The 24,813-nt window shown below is 37.4% G+C and overlaps 1 protein-coding gene across 1 annotated transcript in view; it reads left to right on the forward strand.

Moving 5' to 3' along the window:
* The window catches only part of plcl2 (phospholipase C like 2), a 61,366-nt gene extending 44,991 nt beyond the window's left edge, over window positions 1-16,375 (forward strand). The window contains exons 4-6 of the mRNA XM_081389136.1: window positions 813-888; window positions 13,109-13,218; window positions 15,883-16,375. Of these exons, the coding sequence (XP_081245262.1) occupies window positions 813-888; window positions 13,109-13,218; window positions 15,883-16,083 (387 nt within the window). The 3' untranslated portion in view covers window positions 16,084-16,375. The remainder of the gene's footprint in view (window positions 1-812; window positions 889-13,108; window positions 13,219-15,882) is intronic.
* Window positions 16,376-24,813: the final 8,438 nt, after the last annotated feature.

Genomic DNA, 24,813 nt, shown 5'->3' on the forward strand with positions numbered 1-24,813 from the left:
TGACCAGTAGTTCATATTTTTCCTGGCCTTGGGAAAAAAATTAATAAGCATTTGTTTTATAACCTTTTTTATATATTTTATTTATTAATTTGCAGTAATGTTTATTATACTACTACTATATGATGTTATTGTCTCATATGACCTCTGATATAATTTGTAATAATATCTTTAAATTATACAGCTACTATGTGACCCATATAGTATAGCACATATATGACCCAAATTCATAAACACAAAATGTATTTTATTTAAATTTTATTTTATTTGATCTATCTATCTATCTATCTATCTATCTATCTATCTATCTATCTATCTATCTATCTATCTATCTATCTATCTATCTATCTATCTATCTATCTATCTATCTATCTATCTATCTATCTATCTATCTATCTATCTATCTATCTATCTATCAAATTTTTATATACATATCTGTTTTACTTATTTTATTCTGGTGATTATAATGTATTAATGTTTCATGTGACCTCTGATATAATTTGTAATAATATCTTCCATATCTACTGTATGACCCATATTCAGGCATAAATTCATTTATATATATATATATATATATATATATATATATATATATATATATATATATATATATATATATATATAAAAAATATTATTATTATTATTAACTTTGCTTTATTTTTTGTGTCATTGGAATACATCTGTTGTATGTCATATGACCTCTGAATGCACACGAGTATCTGCAGGCTACAGGCCTCTACAAATGAGCTGTCGTCAGATTGTGACAGTAATCGCACGGATGCTCATTACGTGTCCCTTTTTCCCTGTGTTCACAGATGATCCAGACCAACCGAACGCTGCTGGAGAACTCTGACGGCGTGTACGAGCGAATACTGCAAGTCCAGAAAGCAGGTAAGGATGAAAAAAACTTAAGAGAGAACGAAAGCAAAGAGAAGGAGAGCGAGAGAAAGAGAAAGACACAGTGTTCCACAAGGGAGGGATGTTTCTAGGAACACAATCGATCGACGCGTCCCTTCGATCTCAGTTTCCTCTGTAATAGAGTGCAGAAAACACCAGTGTGTTCATACTAAAAAAGCTCAAAGAGAATAAACTAATTATGCCACGGTGTGTTGTATAAGGCTCATTGTGTATGCTTTTCTCTTCACCTGTGTGATGATTTTCAAACACCATTGAAGGAGGGTTTTTTGACTCTCATTAGAGTCATTGGCTCTGTTCTCTAATTAACAGGGCACTAAAAGGGTAAACATCTATAGCCTATCAAAGCCCTGCAATCAGTGGTGCACGATGCAGAGATCAGGCTCAATTGCATTCGCTCCCAAATGAAAGGGAACGACCAAATGCAGAAGAAAGGCGGTGTGTTTTATCAAGCTTTTATGTAATATTAAGGTGCATCTGTGGCCTTTTGAAATTGCATTGATTTTTTTTTTTTGAAGTGTACAATGTAGTATGCAGCGAGTGACGTGGCTTCGTTCACTTTTGATCTCACAAATCAATTCAGATCAAAATTCTAAAAAACTTTATTTAAAAAACAATAAAAAAGGTAAACATAAAAAAAAAAAAAAAAATATATATATATATATATATATATATATATATATACCCGAGCAAATTATACCATTTATAGTTTTTGTTTTTATTAAATGTGGCAAAGTGAAAGAAATGTACATCATTCCTGCTGCGATTCCTCATTTTCCTGTTGCCTTTTATCTGTTTATGTGCTAATGCGTTCATAAAACCTTGTGAAGCGCAGTGGAAACATTGATAATCATTTTCATTTTTTTCTGCATCTTGGGTTTGTTGCTGGGAGACAGTGATTGGCAGGTGATCGATGCGGAAGGCTGTCAGTGTGTTTCATTAATCGTAGCTGATGGAATCTTGGCACAGGAAGCTGTTAGACTTCATTATATATTCTCTCGTTGAGCAATTATCACAACCCAAACGCATAACCTGCCATTTGTTTGCTCAAGCCAATCATTATGCTTGCCAATGGCTTCAATGCCACATGTGTACTGTTTGGCTTCAATAATGTACGAATAAACCTTATTAATGCTTGTTAAAGGTGAAGTATGTAGTTTCTGCAACACTAGTGGTGCCTTGTGTGATTACAAAAATAAAGCCTATTTATATTTCTCGTGTTGCGCCTCCTTAAAGCTGCCGTCGGCAACATTTTTTTGATCATATTCAGTGAAATCAACACTATAATCCGACAGAACAACATAAATAAAGTGGTTTTAGAAAAAAAACAAAGTTTCTAACTCCACCTGGAGCGTGTTATTTGTTTTGCAAAAATCCACCGCTCCCGGATCATCAGGTCCAATCAGCGCAGGGGGGTGTGAGATCTGACTGTCAATCACATCGTGCACACGCCACAGTCACAGATCCCCTCTCCCCGCGGCTCGCGCACGTTTCAATATCACATGCACAGGACACGCCTGAAGTTCGCCTGAGATTGTACGAAGCGTGATGGCGGAGAGAAAATCTACTAACAAGCTTCCAATTCCTCTGTTATTGCTATTTATGGATAGAATAGCCAGGGCAGCCTACCTCCGAGTCCATGGTGTTGATCGATGCTGAAGAGACGCGCGCGTTCACAGAAAATCAGGTACACATGCACTGACGAACACGACGTCTATGGGAGGGTGCTCGTTGGTAGTGGGGGAGGGGCATGAGAGTTGTAAACATTCAAAATTTTGGCTAAGTCAATCAATCTGCCAGACTTGCCGACTGCAGCTTTAAACATCAAAATCACAGTTCTTACTGGTGCTTATGAAGGCATGTCTCAACAGGTAGAAGTAGGCTACTTTCAATAAAAGGTACTTTTAGCTGTGTTGCTATGTGTGATGAGTAAGCAATTGAGTCGGCTAACACTCTGTCTAGAGCGAGCACAAGCGTGAGCATCTCACTTACAATAAACCCATCAAACGCATCTGTGTCATTTTTTGACACGACCCAACACAGCTGTTTGAGGCTGTTAACATTGACACATCAATGTAAACATTATAAATTGTTAAATTTGTCTTTCTGATGTACAGGTACATGATGATGTTGTATTGAAGCATCCATTATGGCACGCTTCATCTCAATGCCTTGACGTGTTCATGACCTGTTTAATCTAAATGCTGTGAATTTTGTCTTACACTCCTGTAACTGAAGCTGAATTTCTTTCTCATGTAACGCATCAATCGTGGTTCCACAGCAGCTAAACACTCTCTGGCTCCGCCTTCTACAGTAGCCACGCCCCAAACTCTCCACCTGCTACAGTAGCCACGCCCCACACTCTCCGCCTGCTACAGTAGCCACGCCCATACTCTCCACCTGCTACAGTAGCCACGCCCCAATCTCCCTGCCTGCTACAGTAGCCACGCCCCAAACTCTCCTCCTCCTACAGTAGCCACACCCCAAACTCTCCATCTGCTACAGTAGCCACGCCCCAAACTCTCCACCTGCTACAGTAGCCACACCCCAAACTCTCCTCCTGCTGCAGTAGCCACGCCCCAAACTCTCCTCCTGCTGCAGTAGCCACGCCCCAAACTCTCCTCCTGCTACAGTAGCCACACCCCAAACTCTCCACCTGCTACAGTAGCCACGCCCCAATCTCCCTGCCTGCTACAGTAGCCACGCCCCAAACTCTCCTCCTCTTACAGTAGCCACACCCCAAACTCTCCATCTGCTACAGTAGCCACGCCCCAAACTCTCCACCTGCTACAGTAGCCACACCCCAAACTCTCCTCCTGCTGCAGTAGCCACGCCCCAAACTCTCCTCCTGCTGCAGTAGCCACGCCCCAAACTCTCCTCCTGCTACAGTAGCCACACCCCAAACTCTCTACCTGCTACAGTAGCCACACCCCAAACTCTCCTCCTGCTACAGTAGCCACGCCCCAAACTCTCCTCCTGCTGCAGTAGCCACACCCCAAACTCTCCATCTGCTACAGTAGCCACGCCCCAAACTCTCCACCTGCTACAGTAGCCACGCCCCAAACTCTCCATCTGCTACAGTAGCCACGCCCCAAACTCTCCATCTGCTACAGTAGCCACGCCCCAAACTCTCCTCCTGCTACAGTAGCCACGCCCCAAACTCTCACCTTCTACAGTAGCCACTCCCCAAACTCTCACCTTCTACAGTAGCCACGCCCCAAACTCTCCATCTGCTACAGTAGCCACGCCCCAAACTCTCCTCCTGCTACAGTAGCCACGCCCCAAACTCTCACCTTCTACTGTAGCCACGCCCCAAACTCTCACCTTCTACAGTAGCCACGCCCCAAACTCTCTGCCTGCTACAGTAGCCACGCCCCAAACTCTCCTCCTGCTACAGTAGCCACGCCCCAAACTCTCACCTTCTACTGTAGCCACGCCCCAAACTCTCACCTTCTACAGTAGCCACGCCCCAAACTCTCTGCCTGCTACAGTAGCCACGCCCCAAACTCTCCTCCTGCTACAGTAGCCACGCCCCAAACTCTCACCTTCTACTGTAGCCACGCCCCAAACTCTCACCTTCTACAGTAGCCACGCCCCAAACTCTCTGCCTGCTACAGTAGCCACGCCCCAAACTCTTGCTATTGGTTGAGCTGGAAAGAGATCTTCTAAGGGAGATAAAGCCAATATTGCTTAATGTTAAAATGGGATAAGAGAATGTATTTTAACTAGGGCTGTCAAAGTTAGCGCGTTAATAACGCGTTAACGCAAAATCATATTAACGGCACTAATTTTTTTAACGCGCGATTAACGCAGCGCGTATTTTCTGTTTGACCCGTGACCCAACCCCTAGTTGGAGAAATGAAGATACACAGTGTTGCTAACTTAGCGACATTGCAGACCCCTTTAGCGATTTTTTTCCCTTCAACAAAGCGCCCAAACCTTATTTCGTTTCTGAGAATCTCCCGGTACCGCCGGTACTGCTCTCCCAGCACGCGCGCGCGCCTCTCTCTCTCTCGCTCTCTCTCTCTCTCTCTCTCTCTCTCTCTCTCTCTCTCTCTCTGCGTCTCGCGCGGAGGAGCAGCTCTTTAATTCACAGATATTATGTTGCTTCTCTAATTTTACAAGTATAGCCGAAATCAGAGCACAGATATTGTCTTTATCTTATGTGTATTTGATTTCACCAGACGACGGCTCGATTATCAGAATTTTTGTGCAGATTAACTTAACATCTTAGAAGGGAGAGCTGGTTATGTCTTAATGGGTCGCGTTTCAGTCACCTTTTCAAATCCATTCCGTTGACAACAGAAACAGTAAAATATACCAATGAAAACATTTTTATTGAGAATTTAGCTTCATCAAAATGGGCACAGAGAGAGACAAACTAATATGTAGCCTACATTTAGCATTTTCAGAAGAGCTGCCCTGTCATGCAAAAATCTAAACATGTTTGTGTTAGTAAATTGCTCAGGGCAAAGAAAGAGAAGTAATGGTAACCTGGCATTTTTTTTGTTCTTTCTACATGTCTAATAGAAATGAACAAGTTCTTTGAAAAACATCTATGACCTTTGAAACATGTCTCCTCCTTATGCTCTATATTGACTATGGTTTCAATAATAAACATACATTTGCATAAAGCATCTATTTATCCATGCCCACGTTGATTAGAGTATTACAAACTTGAAAAGTATTAATTTAAGGTACATTTAGAACAAATAAAAAACGTGCGATTAAATGCGATTAATCGCGAGTTAACTCATGACAATCATGCGATTAATCGCGATTAAAAATTTTAATCGATTGACAGCCCTAATTTTAACATTAAAAATCTTACATGCATCTCCTTCACTTCACTATTACCGTTGCTCATACTTAGTGGTAAGGATTTAAACATACTCCTAATTCTGAGTAGCAAATGTTGGCATTTAACTTGATCCCTAAAATCACACTGCTTGTCAAGGAAAGGCTTACTGTCACTTTTCTAAGCGATCAGACTTTTGACACAAAATGTACGTTCATCTTCATCATAAAACTATCACTCAGCCACTTCCATCTTTGATTTCTTCTGCTTAACACTGTAATTTTGCACCACTGTTAATGCAGTTTAATATCGTGCATTAGAAGTAAGCCGTAACCACAAAGATTTGATTGATTTTCAGAGTCTGTGGCCACATCAAATATTCATCGTCTTTTGTCCCAGTACAAGAGCACAGAGAACGGCTTTGTCTAATCTGCAGTAAACACTGTAAATCAATCTGCGGTTTCTTGTCTCTCTTAAGAATCCCATCTCTGCCTGGCTCATTGATAAATGTGGTTGAAAGGTAGCTTTACTTCACTTGAGGTGTGGCGGATTGGAGGCCGAGCTGGACTGATGGAGCTGTAGTGTGATGAGCTCAAGCTGCTAACCGTGAATAGGAAAAGTGGGTCAATACTTGCCCATTCCCCCATGGAATCTAGTGGAAAACTCTGGCATTGACATGCTTATATAATCAAAACTGGCCACTGTGAAAGACCTAACAGATATTGATCTACAGGCAGAGTAAATAACATGCTCTCTTTTGAGTAAAGCAGTGCTGGCCAGTGCTCCAGTTGTTTAAGAGATGGAGGATATACTTTTGCTGTAAATATTAGAAAATCTGTGCGCTAACAATAACCCTGATGCCAGCGGGAGTTGCTTGCTTGTACGGAGGCTGTGGTTATGTGCTGTGGATTTGATTTGTTCATGCAGACCAAATTCCCTTTCCATTTGAATGAATTAGCTTTTCTTTAATGCTTTTTGCCTCCATAATGGTGCAGTTCCACATTTTACCAGTAGGGGATAATAACTGGCCCACTGAGGGGACCAGATTGGGTGGTGTGGTGGTGGTGGTGGTTTAATCTGAAACCATGGAAAGAAGTTTCCACAAAATTAAATTAAGTCGAATTTTGTGATTTCCTTTAAAGGGCCCTTTTTCGAAGTGTTGATGTTGTTTTTGTGCTCCATTAGAACAGGTTTTCCTGCTTGAATGTTGATTGTTTTCCTCATATTCTCCATTGTTGCGGCTCCTCTCTTCCCAGTCTGTCAGTAACGCTCTGTTTAGTTCCTGTCTCTATGAAGCCCCTCCTTCTGAAAAGCACACTGTGGTCGGCTGGATCAGTGTGTTGTGATTGGTTGAGCGCTTCGAGTGTGTTTGGGAAATGTCCCGGCCCTTACCATAACCGCCAGTTTAACACACTACTAACTAACTCAACCAGGCCCCGCCCCTTTATTCTGTGTGTTAATTATTTAAATGAGGAATATTGTGACGTGTTTGTTCCTGGAAGAAACTCAGAGTATAGAGTATCTTAGAGTAAATACTCAAATAGAGTATTTGCATGCGTATTAAGATGATCCCGATAATCTGCATTGTTTTTTAAACGAGTTGGCCAGTGAGTTTTTCCATACAGTAATGACAAAACATTATGCTTTATGTTTTGAATTTGCTTGTTTTTGTTTTTATTTGCAACACAGCTACTGTAATGGAAGCTGCTTTTTTTTTCTTGCAATGCAATTGTACATTTTGCATTGTGGAAGCAAGCTATCTTTAGACTAGATTCATTAACCACTATTGGTAAATAACTTATAAGAAATAAGAATAAGAAAGTGCAGTAAACTGTGAAACTATTTGTGCTAAAACAAATATGATTACGATAAAAATATGATAACAAATACCAGTTTGCAGAATAAAGGTGATTTACTCTATTTTGATCGCTACCGTAGACATCAGTGTTTATAGCCGAGCTATAAACTCATCCCAGTACTTCTGTGATAATATGAATATTTGTAACAGAAATAACGATACTGTGTGGTTGAAAAGACTGTTTGTGAAACTGTTTCATACATGACAACTGCTCTCTCTGGATCAGCGGCAGCATGAATACAGATTTGAATATGCCAGTGTGATTCGTTATTAATATTCCAGGTGAATCGTTGCCATTTAGGAATGAGATTGCGTGGGTTTTTGAATCGAGATCGTGATCTATCAGCGATTAATCGTGCAACTCTACTGGATATGTAGGCTACGTCAATGGGAATGTTGTTTAAAAGCATAGTTCACCTAATTTTTTTTTAAATAATTTACTTGCTCTCTTTTGTCAACACAAAAGAAGATATTCTGGATTTTTTTTTTTTTTTTTTTAGTGTACTGCATCTTTAATCTAGTTGTTTTGGTTTAGGTTTATTTGTGCATCTAAAATGCAAGTAAAATTGCATTGCAAAATATTTTGATGCACTGCTAAAAAACCAGTTGCATTCATTGCAGTCACTCCTGTTGCGGTTGACAGACGTTGCATGAGGCATAGCTGCGCGGTGTGCCAGACTACAGCCATTTCTGTGAAATTAAGTCATTTAAAGCACATAAAAGGCTATGAAGTGATGTGCAAGTGCCTCAGAAGCCCGCTGACGCCCTCACACGTGCATCCGGGGGCTGAGGCTTTCTGTCACGGTGTCTGCGCCGTGTCTCAGTGCGTGCCTTCACAGAGACGTGTGGAATGACATCCCGGGTTTTCCCACTCAGACTACAGTATGTTGCTAGGCAACCCCTGCCATGAAGTCGGAGTGCCATTGGCCGCTTTCCTCGGCACGATCATGCATCATTAACCCGGCAGAACCTCTCCTTACTTACCGCCCGTCAGATCCGAGGGGCTCGCAGACACGAGAGCCCACCAACGCTGAGGTTAACAGAGTGTGAAAGTAACGTCAGGAATGAATGCAAATCATCTTGAAATATGCTTGTGCTATTCACAGTAATGGCTTCCCCCTCTTGAGCATTATTGCTCTATTTGTAGGAAGTCAAGCGCTGTCTCCCCCAGGCTTGTGCGGCGCTTCATTGGCCAGCGATCTGCATCTAGAGACCGTCGTTGATCTCCTTTCAGTGAAGCTTTACAGCTGTGGGATGGCTTGCACAGCTGTATATAGAAGGATGTCACAGCTCAAGCACGTTTACAGGCGCTTTAGCTCTCAGACGCACACAGACACAGCATGAGGTTTGACAGACGCTAACATTGATGGTCCTTCAGGTTTTTAGGTGGTGTAACACTATCTATCCTTCCTAATTCCTCCTCATTTCTTAACTGTGCATCATGCCAAGGTGCTGAACAGCAAGTGTGCAAGTTGATGCATGAAAATGTGCTGGCGTTTGCAGTATTCTCATGGTTTTGCTGTTTAGTTTCAAGTGTTCCTGGGAAAACGCATGTCTCAATCTCCAAAAAGGACCAATAAAAAAGAGCAATAATAGTAGTACAATTTGTTCTGATGCCTTATGGTTAAATGTCTGATGTCTTAAGTTTAAATTGCAGTCTGTTTCTTACACAAAATAGCTTTTATTATAAATTGAATTAGCCTTTATTTTTATATTTTAGTCATTTTGTTATGTGCAACATTTGTAGTTTTTGTTTAGTTTAAGTTTTTCAATTTAACGTTTATATTTAATTTTATTTTAGCATTAATTAGCAAAAATAGTGTTTTAGTTAACAGTAATAACCCTGCACATAAACAGTTGAATGACTTCAGAATATAACATGCATTTTAATTTAATAACATGTTTGTTAATATAGCGCTTTATACAATACAGATCGTTCCAAAGCAGCTTCGCATTAATAAACTGGAACATAACAGTTGCAAACAATAATGTAATAATGCAACAATAATGCAAAATTCAACTAAATTTTAGTTGTAAAGCAGCAGAAGACAATAGTGTCATTCTTCAGCTCACTTCAGTTCATTGTTGATTCAGTTCAGTTCAATAACGGTGTCGATGTTGCAAAGTTAGTGTCTGTCAGATACACATCATATGGGCTTTTATGGCTCTTTTATGTCAGAAATTTCACTTGTGGGTTATTTGTAAGTTCATCTTCATCACGTGTTCATTGTAGAGTTGTTTCCTGGCAGACAGATAAAAGCATGCGCATCTTGAGTTCTAAACGTGAAATAGAAACCAGCCAGTCAGACTGAAACATTGCATTTTCACCCGTATCTTGCTGTATGTGTGTGGTGTGCATCATATACAGTATGTCTTTGTTATGCAATTTTAAAAGTTCCTAATTTAGTTTTGGAGTCTCCTACAATAAGTTGAAATGCATCCAACACTCTCAGAAAATAAAGTACATAATTGTACCTGTACTTTAAAAGAAACGGTACATATATGTACCTTTTAATGCTTTTTGACCCTCAAAAAGGTACATATATGTACCTTGAGGTCCAATAATAAGCCCTATGGGGTACGTTAGTGTAGATTGTACCTTGGGGGACAGAAATGGACTCCTACTGTACCTCTATTTCTGACAGTGAAGGTCAAAAAAACACCTCATTTCTCAAAGAGTCTGAAACGGTTAGTTTGAAGATTCAGTCTCTCTAAACTCCGCCTCTCCGAGAGCTGCTCTGCTCTGATTGGTCAGACGGCTCAGTCTGTTGTGATTGGCTGACTGGATACAGCTCATGTCAGAAACCAAATGCTCATTACCATATCTTATTTTCAGCTCTTCCTCAGCGCTTGTGATGTGAACCGTAACGATGGCATTGGTTTTACGTTTTAAATGTTTTAAATCTCATCCTTCTGAAGTGGAAACAGCACAACTCTTCCAGTCTCAGATACAACTACAGTGTTTGAGGGCGGGGCAAAGAGACACTGTTCAGCCAATCAAGACCACAGGCTGGCATTATGCAAATTTGTTACATTGTTATGCAAGTTTGTAACGGGAAATTAGATCTTTGATCTTTAAAACTTTGCAGACCTTTTTACATTCACAAACAGCTCTATTACACACTGCATGAAAGAGAATATCTGGGGGAAAAAAGCACTTTAAAGATTCAGCACAACAAATATCACTCAAAAAGCGTTGTTTCCTCTCCTCGGTGTCCGTTCTTCAGATCACTGCGAATGAAAGACAGAAACAGAACGGTGCGGCTCTCGGATGACAAATCTCTTCTGTGTTCGTTGCCTTGATGTTAATGCAGTCTGAAAGGATTGGATGTGTGTGTGCTGTGCCCACGCCTGCATCTTCTCATCGCTTTATTCCTCTCTTTCTCCTTCTGTATCAGACACCTGCTTTCTGATCATGTCACAAGCGTTTACCGTCCATGTTTGTGCCGCGCGGCTCAAGGAGAAACTCGCAATTTACCCAAACTAACAATGAGGTGATCTGCTGTACGACACAACAGGCCTCGTCCTCACGCCTCCCACGAGGCTTTAATCCAAACCTACAGAAGACAATCGCCTCGTGACGGGAAGTGAGTGTGTGTGTTTGAATCATGCGCCCACATCCCAGAGTTTCTTTGCTGGTAACTTAAAGGATTAGTTCACTTTCAAAAAATGTTTGCTGATAATTTACTCACCCCGATGCCATCCAAGATATCCATGTCTTTCTTTCTTCAGGCAAAAAGGTTTTTGAGGAAAACATTCCAGGATTTTTCTACACAGAATGGACTTCAAAGGCAAACAACTATACCAATGTTCAAAGAAGGTTCAAATGTCCGTCTCAATGCAGCTTCAAAGTCTCATTTTCAAAAAAAAAAAAAAAAAAAATATATATATATATATATATATATATATATACTTTTTAACCACAAATGCCCGTCTTGTACCATCTCTGAGATGTGCCACACATTGCGTCATCATGTTGGAAAGGTCACGAAAAAAAAATAATAATAAATTAAAACAAAGATGTCTGACGATTTTGAAGTTTGATGAGAAAATGACATGTTTTGCCCTTCCCTCCTTTCTGAACCGGAGTACACAGACAAATAACTCAGATAGATGACGAGACGCGTGACCTTTCCAACGTGATGACGTAATACGTGGCACATCTCAGAGATGGTACACGACGAGAATTTGTGGTTAAAAAGTATATATATATATATTTTTTTTTTTTTAGAAAATGACTGATCGTTTCACGAGATTAGACCCTTATTTCTCGACTGGGATCGTGTCGAGACGTTGAAGCTGCATTGAGACGGACATTTGAACCTTCTTTGAACATTGGTATAGTTGGTTGCCATTGAAGTCCATTCCGTGGAGAAAAATCCTGGAATGTTTTCCTCAAAAACCTTAATTTCTTTTCGACTGAAGAAGGAAAGACATGGATATCTTGGATGACATCGGGGTGAGTAAATTATCAGCAAACATTTTTTTGAAAGTGAACTAATCCTTTAAGTTGTCAAAGTACAAAAGCTTCTGCTTGCGTGAACGGCATTACTAGATGCAGTCAAACTCTCTCACACTGGCCATCCTGATCGCTTCGCCCGATGTTCCAGTTTTGTTCTCTGGATATATTGAATATTCATGATTTATTTGCAATGATTCTGTGTCTCACAGCTCAAGTATTAAGTACAGCTCAAGTAAGATAACATTTCTGATATACATTTTTTGTCAACCTGTTCAAACTGTTGGTTTAAATTAATGGATTCAAAACTCTGAAGGAAACGAGCTTTTCATGTATTAAAATGATTGTAGTAAAATGTATGTTGGTGTATTTATTATGTATTGTTATATTTGTGTATATAAAGTAATTATTCACAATTTTTTTTCTTGTTGATGGATTTTTATTGTCTTAGTTCTTATGTGAAACCTTTTTTTCTTCTTAAACATCAAATGTTTAACATGATCTTTAAACATCATCGTTTCATAGTGAGTGTTTGGATGAAATTATGGTTTCTTTTAACAAATTGCAAACAAATAATGTTGTGATTTGCACTGCCGTTTAAAAGTTTGGGCTCAGTAAGATTTCTTTTGTTTTTGCAAGAAATTAATACTTTTATTTAGCAAGGCTGCATTAAATTGATCAAAAGTGACATTTATAATGTTTACAAAAGATTCTATTTCAAGAATTTCTTTTGAACTTTCTAATCAAAGAATCCTGAAATATAAAATGTGTCACGGTTTCCACAAAAATACAAAGCAGTTTTCAACATTGATAATAATCATAATTGTGTCTCAAGCATCAAATCCTCATATTAGAGTGATTTCTGAAGGATCATGTGACACTGAAGACTGGAGTAATGATGCTGAAAATTCTGGAATCAATCACAGGAATAAATTACACTTTACTATATATTCACATAGAAAACAGCTCTTTTAAATTCTAATAATATTTCACAATTTTACTGTATTTTTGATCGAATAAATGCCGCAGAAGAAACGTTAAAGCCCAGTGCTCGTCTGATCCCCTGAATCTGTCGTTTCAGCGATGGAGTTTCATGAGAATCTACATGACATGGCGGTGAAAGAAGGACTGAAGGGAAGAAAACTCCACAAATCCGTCGAGAGCTTCACCTGGAACATCACGATTCTGAAGGTGATCACAGATGAAACATGAACACCTGTGGGAAATTATTCCCCTTTCAATTTGCATATATTTATGCATAAGAAGATTTTAACATTCAGATGTGTTTCAAGATGCTGTGATGTTATCTATCTTGAATGTATATAATATTTTCACAACCAATGCGGCAGTTTTGTGGACCACAAACTTACACAGCAAGACAAGTAGTAGAAATGAAAGCCGTACCGTTAACTGGGGTATTTCATTGAAGAAATGCAAATCTAGTGTTACGAAACGCAGCCAAAGAACAGTGTTAAAGGTTGAGGTACAAATCCGACATTTTGTTCAGCATAAATGAAATCCTGCCGTATAAAGACAGCTATAGATGATTAAATGGATGCAAGACCAGTCACTATTTAATATGCAAATAAATGCAAGAAAGAAGACCAATCACAGTTACTGATAATGCATTTATTCATGTATTATATTCAATTCATCAGAGCAAATGTTCATCATTATCTCTGGCTCTTAGATTTTGAATATGACCATTCACAGAACTTAGAAACAGCCTTTGCAAAAAATATTTCTTGCATAAATGGAAATAACAAGAAAACCACTTGTTAAAAGGACATGAGGATGAGTAAATTATATAAAATAAAAAATAAAAAAATGAAAACAATCATTAAATATATATATCTATGCCCACCATTGGAAATTAGATGTTTAAACCCAGATCATTTAAAACTGAAAGGCCAGCTGGACAGAATCGATTCAAGTGACACCACCATTAAAGACTATTAAGGCGGCGATTTGGTTTGCTTAAAGACATTAATGATAATTAAATGGTTAATGAGTCTGTGATTTACACAAGTCTGTTATTCCAAACAAAAGCATTGTGTTGAAATGTGCGAGCGATGGCATTGTTCCTCCTCGCGTCTGCTATCCAGTCTCAAAGACTCAGCCCAGATTTATAAGATCACCTGATGTTTTCATCAGTGTCTCAGATATGTCTCTGCGACCGCTGTTGATCAGTTTCTGATGGCAGGACTACAGTACATACATCACTCTGAGTTACAGTGTGTTTCTGCATGTGGATAAAGCTCAAAATATTCACTACAAATTCACTCACACTCTTCTAAGGTTTGATCTCAACAAAATTGTGATGTTCTTTAGTGTGTGTGTGTGAGAGAGAGAGCGTGTGTGTGTGTGTGTGTGTGTGTGTGATTATGTATATAATACTTATAATAATGTTGTATTATCATACTTATTAATATTTAGAATTGGCTTTCATTTTTATATATTAATTTTCATTTTAATCATTTTTGTGTTTATTATTTATAATAAAATAATATTTATTCTTTAGCTTTACATAATTTTTTGGGGCATTTTGTGAAATTAAAATATTTGACTATATACTGTTTAAAATTTGCATTATTTATTAAAAATATTATTCTTTAGTTTTACATAATTTGCCAATACATCATATTAGTTGTCCTTGTTTTTGTTAATTTTGTCAAATTATTACATAGTGTTTATATACAGTATGTGTAATATATATATATATATATATATATATATATATATATATATATATATATATATATATATATATATATATATTTGTAAATATTTGAAATATGCATATATATATATATATATATATATATATATATATATATATATACAATTAAAATTAAACAGTCAAACAATGTGTTTTATTTTTTTCAAACACATTGTTTGACACATAGTTTGACTGTTTAATTTTAATTTTACATATATACACACACACACACATACACACTTCAAATATTTACAAAAAATATTTACTTTTAAATATTATTGTACTTTTTTACTTATTACTTTATTTTTTATATTTTTACTTAATAGCACATTTGTTTACTGTTTATTTTCTATAGATTGTTTTTCTATTTTGATGTAATGATTGCATAATAGGCAACCAATAACAAACATTTCAGGTAGGTAGAAATATTTATTTATTTATTTATTAGTGCTGGGCAACGATTAATCACATCCAAAATAAAAGTTTGTGTTTACATAATATATGTGTGTGTGTGTAGTGTGCATAATTAATTTGTATATATAAATACACACACATGCATGTATATATTTAAGAAATATTTGCATGTATATCAACTATTTATATATAATTTGTATTATATATAAACATACATATAAACATATTATATATAAATAACACATTTTTCTTTAATATAAAGATGCATATGTATGCATTTATATATACAAAATAATTATACACAGTACACGCACACATATATTATATAAACACAAACTTTTATTTTGGATGCGATTAAGCCCAGCACTAACATATATATGTATATATATATATGTGTGTGTGTGTTTGTATATATATATATATATACTGTATATAAACACTATGTAATAATTATTTGTAATTGACTAAATTAACAAAAACAAGGTAAACTTAAATGATGTATTGCCAAATTAGGTCAAACTGAAGAATAATATTTTTAATTACTAATGCAAATTTTAAACAATATATAATTAAATATTTGTATTTGACAAAATGTCCCAAAAAATTATGTAAAGCTAAAGATTTTTAAATAAAAAAGCTACTATGAAGTGTTTGCATGAGCGAGAGCAGCGCTCCTGCTAGAACACCTGTGTGAGTGAACTCGTCTCTGCTCGTGTTCTCAGGGCCAGGCCGATCTGTTGAAACACGCCCGGGCGGAAGTGCTGGAAAACCTGAAACAGATCCACTACGCCGCTCTCACCTGTAACCTGTCCAAAGGCGGAGCGGGACCCTCGTCGGGGTCTCAGTCCAGGGGCCGCCCCAGCCTGGAGGCCATCCCGGAGAAAGCAGTCGTGGAGGAGGACTTCACAGACCAGGAGAACTGAGGAGAACCGGAGCGTCAAATCCCATTAATCCTCTCTCCCCGGGTCGGCGTGCACCCAACACATTTGGAAAGATCTCAGACCCTCAGGACGATTCCGAATGCCTCGTCTACGTCATGTTCCTGTGTCCCGGGATCAGGTGGGTGTCAATGAGGCTGAGTGTTTCTCAAAGGCCTTTTCCTCAAAGCACAAACTTTAAGAGGAATCAGAACTGGAGCCATGAATGTAACGAGAGGTCGTGCGAGGAAAGAAGAGAGCTGTTTACAATAAAGAACTACTTTTCGTTCTGTCTGCCAAAATAGTGTGTGTGTATATACAGTATAAATATATATAAATATATATATATATATATATATATATATGGAGATCTGTTACCTTTTTTGCTATGTGAACTTTTAATGGATCAGATTATTTTGTTAAGAGAAATGGATGTTTTAAAGAGCTCATGTTTTATTTGCTTGTACAGAACAGGATCTTACGAGACGGGGCCCGGCCCTTTATGGGCTTTTTTTAAATTATTTGTATAAATGGATTTGAGGGTGTGTCTAGTTTTAGATATTACCAGCAGCTACTGTACAAGTGAATACGTGAGAGTCTCTGGGACGATTGTTGCGTCTCTTCGGCCATGAACACACTGCAGTTTAAATCGACGACATGTACGTTTAGTCATTTAGTGGATGCTTTTATTCAAAAAAATACACAATAAATGAAAAATGAAAAGTAATGAAAAAATATTTTGATTGCCATTCAGTGTGTGTTTAAAGGGGTGGTATTTCACAAGATGTAAAATAAGTCTCTGTAAAACAGTAAAAACGCACCGTTTTTGTGTCTGTCCCTTTAAATGCAAATGAGCTGCTGCTCCCGGCACAGGGGGCGGAGCTTCAAGAGCTCGTGTTCTTTTACCTCACACACACATGCACTGAACATTTCAAACACTTTTAGGCTTTTATGTTCAAACCGGAGTCAGACAATGATGGAGAGACTCAAGAAGAAGAGACAACATGTAGAAGCAACAGGACATTTCTGAATGGTTAGTTGATGAATTTATGAAGCTGATGTGTAGTTATCTTCTAGTCATTGATTAGCATATTCTGTCTTGATAATCTATAAATCGTGTTCAGGGGGCGGGGTTTATGTAAATCCTAGGGTTGGTGATGTCACTAACCCGGGAGGAATGTGGTGTAGTCTCTACCAGCCGTTTGTTGTAGTCCTTAAAAAGCGATTTCTTTAAAAGCAAATATCTCCCTTTGCTCTGAACTTTGAGCGTTGTAACTTTGCAGATGTTGTTTATGCTCAAACAGCAACATTACACACTAACTAAAGTTAGAAAAGTTAAATCATAATCAACCACCCCTTTAAAAACAACAACATGAATGCCAACAATGGTTCTCAACCTTTTTGACTCCAAAGTCCAACAATGTCCACGACAATATTGAAAACTTTTATGAATCTGTATTTACGCAGTGTTTTCGTGGCCTTTGAGAGCGGACTGAATACTGTATGTCAAGTGTTGCGATTTAAAGCTTCTCAAGCATTCCTGGAAACAAAGTAGTCCATGTATGTATGGAGACTGTTCAGATATGATTCTGCCTTGTTGCTGAAGTTTTGCCTTTTTTTTTTTTTTTTACCCAACAAGTTGCTTCTAGTTTGTAAGTGTTTGTCTCCGGCTCATTCCATTGCTCTTCCCATTGTGCCAATCTACCGATGAACCACTTCCATTGGATTTACACATTTGTGACCAGAGTTTAAACTGGACATGAAAAAAATAATAATTTGTTTATACATTTCAGTGATGTTATTGTGTATTTATAATTATAGTTGACCATTTAAGGAGTGGGTGATAGTTCCAGAGAGAACATCAGTTTTGTTTAACGATGTTAAGACCCAGTGCTCTGAAATAAACCATGATAATTACATCCTTTAACTCTTTATAGTTTGTAATGGCATTCATTCCAGCTGAAAATGTCACAAAGCCAAAAAAACAACAACAATTAAAGGCTTAATTGCATAAATATTTAATTTAGCCTATTTTTAAAACCATTCATAATTTATTTTATTTTTTTTGCAATTGTGACACACATTATAAATGTATATGTACATACACACATTATATATATATATATAGTGGTGGTCAAAATTGATGGCACCCCTGATAAATATGATAAAAAATGGCTGTAAAAAATAAATCAGCATTGTTTATCCTTTTGATCTTTCCTTAAAAAAATTCACAAAAATCTAACCTTTCATTGAAGTAAAAGAATTTAAAGTGGGGGGGAAATCACATTATAAAATAAATGTTTTTCTCCAAAACACGCTGGCCATAATTATTGGCTCCCTGTTATTAAATACTTTTTGCAACCTCCTTTTGCCAAGATAACAGATCTGAGTTTTCTTCTATAATGCCTGATGAGTTTGGAGAACACCTGATCAGAGATCAGAGACCATTCCTCCACACAGAATCTCTCCAGATCCTTCAGATTCCCAGATCCATGTTGGGGCTTCTCCTCTTCAGTTCAGCACTCATCTTCTACAGGGTTCAGTTTAGGGGACTGGGACGGTCATGGCAGGAGCTTCATTTTGTGCTCAGTTACCCATTTTTGTGTTGATTTTGATGTTTGTTTTGGACCGTTGTCCTGATGGAACTATAAGATTTCTAGCAGAAGGCGTCAGGTTTTGATTTTTTATCTGTTTGTATTTGCCAGAATCCATAATACCATGTATCTGAACAAGATGTCCAGGACCTCCAGCAAATAAATAGGCCCACAACACATAAGATCCAGCTGTGTATTTAACCGTAGGCATGGGGTACTCTTCATCCCTGTTTGCACCAAACACATCTGCTGGGTTTGCTGCCAAAAAGCCCTTTTTTTAGTTTCATCTGACCACAGAATCCGTTTGAAGATCCAGTCGTGTCTGACCACTGAATATGCTGGAGTTTATTTTTGGAGGAGCGAGGAGCATTTTTCTTGAAACCTCCCAAACAACATGTGGTGATGTAGGGGTTGTTTGATATTTTTAATAGGCTTTCTGACCCCAAGACTCCAGTAATCTCTGCAATTCTCCATCTGTGATTATTGAAGCGTCATTGGCCACTCAAACTTTCCTCCTCACCGTCCATTAACACAATATAGACACACGTCCTCTTCCTGGCAGATTCGTAATGTCTTTAGTTGATTATAACTTCTTAATTATTGCCCTGATGGTCAAAATGGGGATTTTCAATTCTTTAGATATTTTCTTACAGCAACTTTCTATTTTGTGAAGCTCAACAATCTTTTGCTGCACATCAGAACTATATTCTGTGGTTTTACTCATTGTGATGGATAATTCAGGGAATTTGGCCTTTGTGTTTCCTCATATTTAAACTCCTGTGAAACAAGAAGTCATAGCTGGACAATTTCATGTTCCTAGTCACCCCTGGTGTGCTAAAAAAAGGTAAATATGAATGGGAATATACTTCAGAGATATTTTCCCCTAAAAAATTATAGGGGTGCCAACAATTATGGCCGACGTGTTTTGGAGAAAAACATTTATTTCATAATGTGATTTACCCCCTTTCAATTCTTTTACTTCAATGAAAGGTTCGATTTTTGCGAATTTTTTGAAGGAAAGATCAAAAGGATAAACAATGCAGATTTATTTTTTACAGCCATTTTTTATCATATTTATCAGGGGTGTCATCAATTTTGACCACCACTGTATATATACATACACACACACACACACACACACACACACACACACACACACACACACACACACACATATATATATACTGTACCATTCAAATTATTTTTATTTAAGTCTCATGTTCACCAAGGCTGCATTTGTTTAATAAAAAATACAGTAAAAACAGGAATATGGTGAAATATTATTACAATTTAAAACAGCTGTTTTCTATGTGAATATAGAGTAAAATAAAATTTTATTCCTGTGATCAAAGCTGAATTTTCAGCATCATTACTCCAGTCTTCAGTGTCACATGATCCTTCAGAAATCACTCTAATATGATGATTTGCTGCTCGAGAAACATTTATGATTATTATTATCATAATGTTGTGCTGCTTCACGATTTTTTAGGAATCGTTTAATAACAATTTAAAAGTCTTTACTGTCTCTAAAAGAATCTTACGGACACCAAACGTTTGAATGGTAATACATATACCCGAGTATTTGCTGAAAGGTTTTATGAGATTCCAGTTATATTGGATTTACAGTTATTCTATTAAACTCTAGACTTCATTAGATGAAGTGATGTCCTTTCGGCATAAGAATGCGTCCAGGTAAGACCAACAAATAGTCTTTGAAAGCAGCGTCTGTCGTGTGTGAAAGATCATTAAATCACGGGTCTCTGGCGCTCGCCGGACTCTAAAGTACACAGTAATGACACCCGAAAGAGATGATATACATGCTCTACCTCTGTTTACCTTCCAGCCATTAGATGAATCACACTTGGCTCTTGCTCATGAACTTGCGTAACAGCAATCGTAATAATGATTGCGACAAGAGTCTCTAGTGTTATTACCCAATAGATCTCTCTCAGACGGGTGCGTTTGAACACGACCCATCCTGAGAGATCTATAGCAACCCTGGAGAGCCAGCACAGATTTTTCACTCAATGACACGAAGCCCTCGGACTGAAGGCATTACTATTGATTACATTACAATTTGTGGAAAGCGATGGAAAAACCCCAGGGACATCTGGGACTGTTGTTGGGGACACCTGAGAAGGTTTGACACTGACATGCACCACTGAATTCATTTGTTTTAACCTCCCTAATGTGGCATTAAGAGGAAACCCTTCATCAAAACCCAATGTTTGTTAAAGATTTGCAAAAATGTGACGCTGCCCCTCACAATACCTCCCCAATAAACACATAGAGTCTTGAGCTTACCGATATTAAAGTCCTCCTGTGGTAAAAATCAAGTTTTTAATGTTGTTTATGTGTCTATGTGGTGTTTTAAATACGCTTTAAGACAAACCATGTGTAAATTCATAAGTCGAAACCATTGCTGAGTGTTTTCTCCTTAAAACTGCAGTGAACCAAAGACAGTCTCAAAAACACGCTTTGAAATCACTGGTGTTTCTGACGTCACAAACTACCTTGTAACCAATCAGATCAATGTGTGATCGTCAACCAATGGATCTCAGAGCTGAGTGAGTGAGTGGAGGCGGGGCTCATTTGCATATTCATAGAACCGCACATACTAAATGAGGCGAGGGTGTCGAGTTACATTCAAGATGTTTTAAGGATTTTTATTTTTTTAAATGTCATTTTAGTGATCAAAGGTGAATTTTAAGTGATAAAATTATACAATGCTTAATGCTTCTGTATTTTTGCTTCTGCAAATGACATTATCAGCATAAAAAAAAAAAAAAGTTTAAAAATGTAGATGAATTTCATAGCATTCCCAGCACTAACTGACCTCAGATGATCCAAAAAGAGCATCTTGAGCATCAAAAACAGTCACGTGATCAATGTCGCTCATTTATGCGGAACAGTTAGTTCATGCGTTCATGACCTCAAGGCTAGATTATTGTAATGCTCTACTGGGTGGTTGCCCTGCACGCTTAATAAACAAACTACAGCTGGTCCAAAACGCATCAGCTCGAGTTTTTACCAGAACCAGGAAGTATGACCATATTAGCCCGGTTCTGTCAACACTGCACTGGCTCCCTATTAAACATTGCATACATTTTAAAATCTTACATAGCATTATAGTCCCTCACGTCTATTGCAATCTCAAAATTCTGGCCAGTTGATAATACCTAGTGCATCAAAATAACAAATAATCAACTCTGGAACGATCTTCCAAGCGTTGTTCGGGAAGCAGACACACTCTGTCAGTTTAAATCATGACTAAAAACACATCTCTTTAACCTAGAATACATTAATTCAAATCCATTTAAGGGTTTTTTAGGCTGCATAAATTAGGTCAGCCGGAACTAGGAACACTTCCCAGTCCATAAATGTCATGGAAACATCTGCTGAATGTCACTCTAATCTATGCTATTTTTAACGTTGCAAATTTTTGTCTTAATCAGTACTTTGTGCTTGTTTTTCAGTAAAAAGACAAAAATTAACAATGCATTTTCTTTGTTATGCCAATTCTGCACTCAATTTTTTTTAACTCTTTGGCTAAAGGAGTCAATCATGGACAAAGGGTCCAAATGATGGAAAATGGGGAAACTCAATTAATTTGAACACGTCTAAGTTTAGTTGAGTTTATTCAATTCAGTTTAGTTCAATCCTACATGTCTCCATCATGTGGAACCACTGGCCATGATTGAATCCAGTTCAACCAAAGAGCTAAATATAGTTGTTCTTTACGCATCCTTTGACATTCTCATTATAATTGCTTTTTTATTAAAGTAACTTGGATTATTGTTAGCAGATCCTCAACCCAAGAGCTCAACTCAAAACACCAACATAACAAAAACTCTTTACAAGTGCCTTTTCTCATCTTGCTAAAAACTCATCAAATAATGCTTTATTTAAACATTTTTCTATCCAGCCCCGTGCAAAACGTACGATGGGAAATGGAAATCCTGTTTTCTATATTTGATCAAGCTACTCGACTGAAACATGTTCTTTCAAAATGAAAACATTGAGTTAAGCCGAAGATTAACCGTTTCAAGTCAGTTTAACATGATGCAATTGTGTTTGAATGATACAAGGGAATTATTACATCATTTTAAAAAGAAGAACTTGAAGTTTCAATCTAGCTCATTTAATTTGGTCTGAGAATGGATGAATTTACCAGATTTTTTTTTTTTTTTTTTTTTTTTTTTTACTCATCTCAGATCTCCTGAAGTTTGGCTTTTTTTCCTTTATAAAGTTAATTGGATATTCTAGATTTCCAGATGAAATTTTGTCTACATGTACTGTAACAATCCTTAAGCAAGCTACAACCATTTTTTACAACATTATTATAGGCGCTTTCCAGTGAAAAACTGGTGTTTTGTATTTACTGACAATGCAGATGTGTCCAAAAACGTTCAGGAAGTAAAGCATTGTTATATAATAATAATAATAGAACACTGAAGCAAAAGTGACTTATTTTAAAGTTAACAGCATTGATGCATAATTATTTTAAGTGTGTAAACAAGTCTTAAACCATTTTGTTTCTCAACCAAAATGTATCTTGTGTGAAGAACAAAACATTCAATAAACAGCTCGAAGCTAGATTTTCATCTCTCTGTAAGTTCATACTTGTTCACTATATACATCAACGCTTCAAATAATGTGCAATTTTACACTCAACATTTACAACACCATGAAAATCAAAGAAAATCCAGAGTTTCCCAATGGTGATGATGCCATCGTGGTGAGGTTTATCTTATCCGTCGGATCGTTCCTTGAAGCCACAACAGTAAATCATGCATTCAAGCTTCACAATCCATGCACTTAGGTTTGTAGTTTAAACAAACAAAAGCTAAAAGTAAAAGAACATACTTTTGTTACCTCACAGAGATGTCTTTTTAGACTAGTTTACATAGTTGATGCCTACAGTACCACAGGGTTCAAGATCTGCAGTGGATCATGTCGCTGAGTGAACAGGACATGTAGCAGAACCAGTCAACAATCGCACAGAACAAGATATACAAACACAGATGAGAACATCAGCCCATGTCCAGGCCAAATACTTCAAGTGTTTTGTTACAAAGAGTCAAGGTGTTGGCGCGAATAGCACTTGTTTGATTCATATGTTCTTCAAAAACAAATTAAACAGAGTGGTCTTTGTTGTGATGTTGTTATATTGCTCTCTCTGGGCAGCCGCAACAAAGCATAAGAAGCAATAAAGCTCAAATGAGGCCGTCAAATGAGATGCATGGCCGTTTTCTGCAAACCAATCAATCTTTTCCCAGCAAACAGCAGAGTTCACAGAGTGCTCTTGCACAACCGATATACAATATCATTTTCATGGCAGGTTTCATTCTGAGTGAATGTGCCTCCATCACTGACCTCTATTTCACTGATCTACGTTTCAGAAGATGAAACGAGTTTTCCATTGTTTTACCTTTTTTTCCTCAGATGTTTCTCTTAAGATTTATTGGGAGAAATAAACACAACTGAGCCAATTATTTACATACATCATCTTTATATCTCTATTAATTCCTTTTATAACCATGCATGCATGCTTTTATTTTGTGATTATTTTAATTCCTTTCCGTGTAAAGCACTATGAATTACCATAGTGTATGAAATATGCTATATAAAACTTGCCTTGCCTTACAGTGAAACTATAGAGCTTTAAAATGAATGTGGATAGCGCTCAGATCTTATTAGACCAAGGCGTCCGATCTTGCTAATCGTCAGTATTCGGCGTCTGTGACTCTGCAGATATTAGAGTGCAAAGGTCTTGTTCCAGAAGTAACACTCCATTACTTTTCTCCACAGGGAAATTGATTTTTAACGGTAACTTATAAGCCTTTAAAGTCAGCCGTACTGTGAGAGACGAGGTTGTTAATCGATGATATTTGCTTTTTACTGAAGCTGTCAGCACACATTATTTCAGCTTATTTTTTTAAATAAACTTGTTTAACAGCAAAATTTGTGGTGAAAAACTGCATTACCCATGATGCTGCACAACAAAGGCCAACAATCGAAGTCGAAAAAAAGCAACATGCTCCAAAATAGCTCTTTACATTTACTTTTACATTTATGCATTTGGCAGACGCTTTTATCCAAAGCGACTTATATTGCATTTCAAGGTACACATTTACATTCT

Source organism: Scardinius erythrophthalmus (assembly GCF_964197995.2).
Source record: "Scardinius erythrophthalmus genome assembly, chromosome: 16".
NCBI lineage: Eukaryota > Metazoa > Chordata > Actinopteri > Cypriniformes > Leuciscidae > Scardinius > Scardinius erythrophthalmus.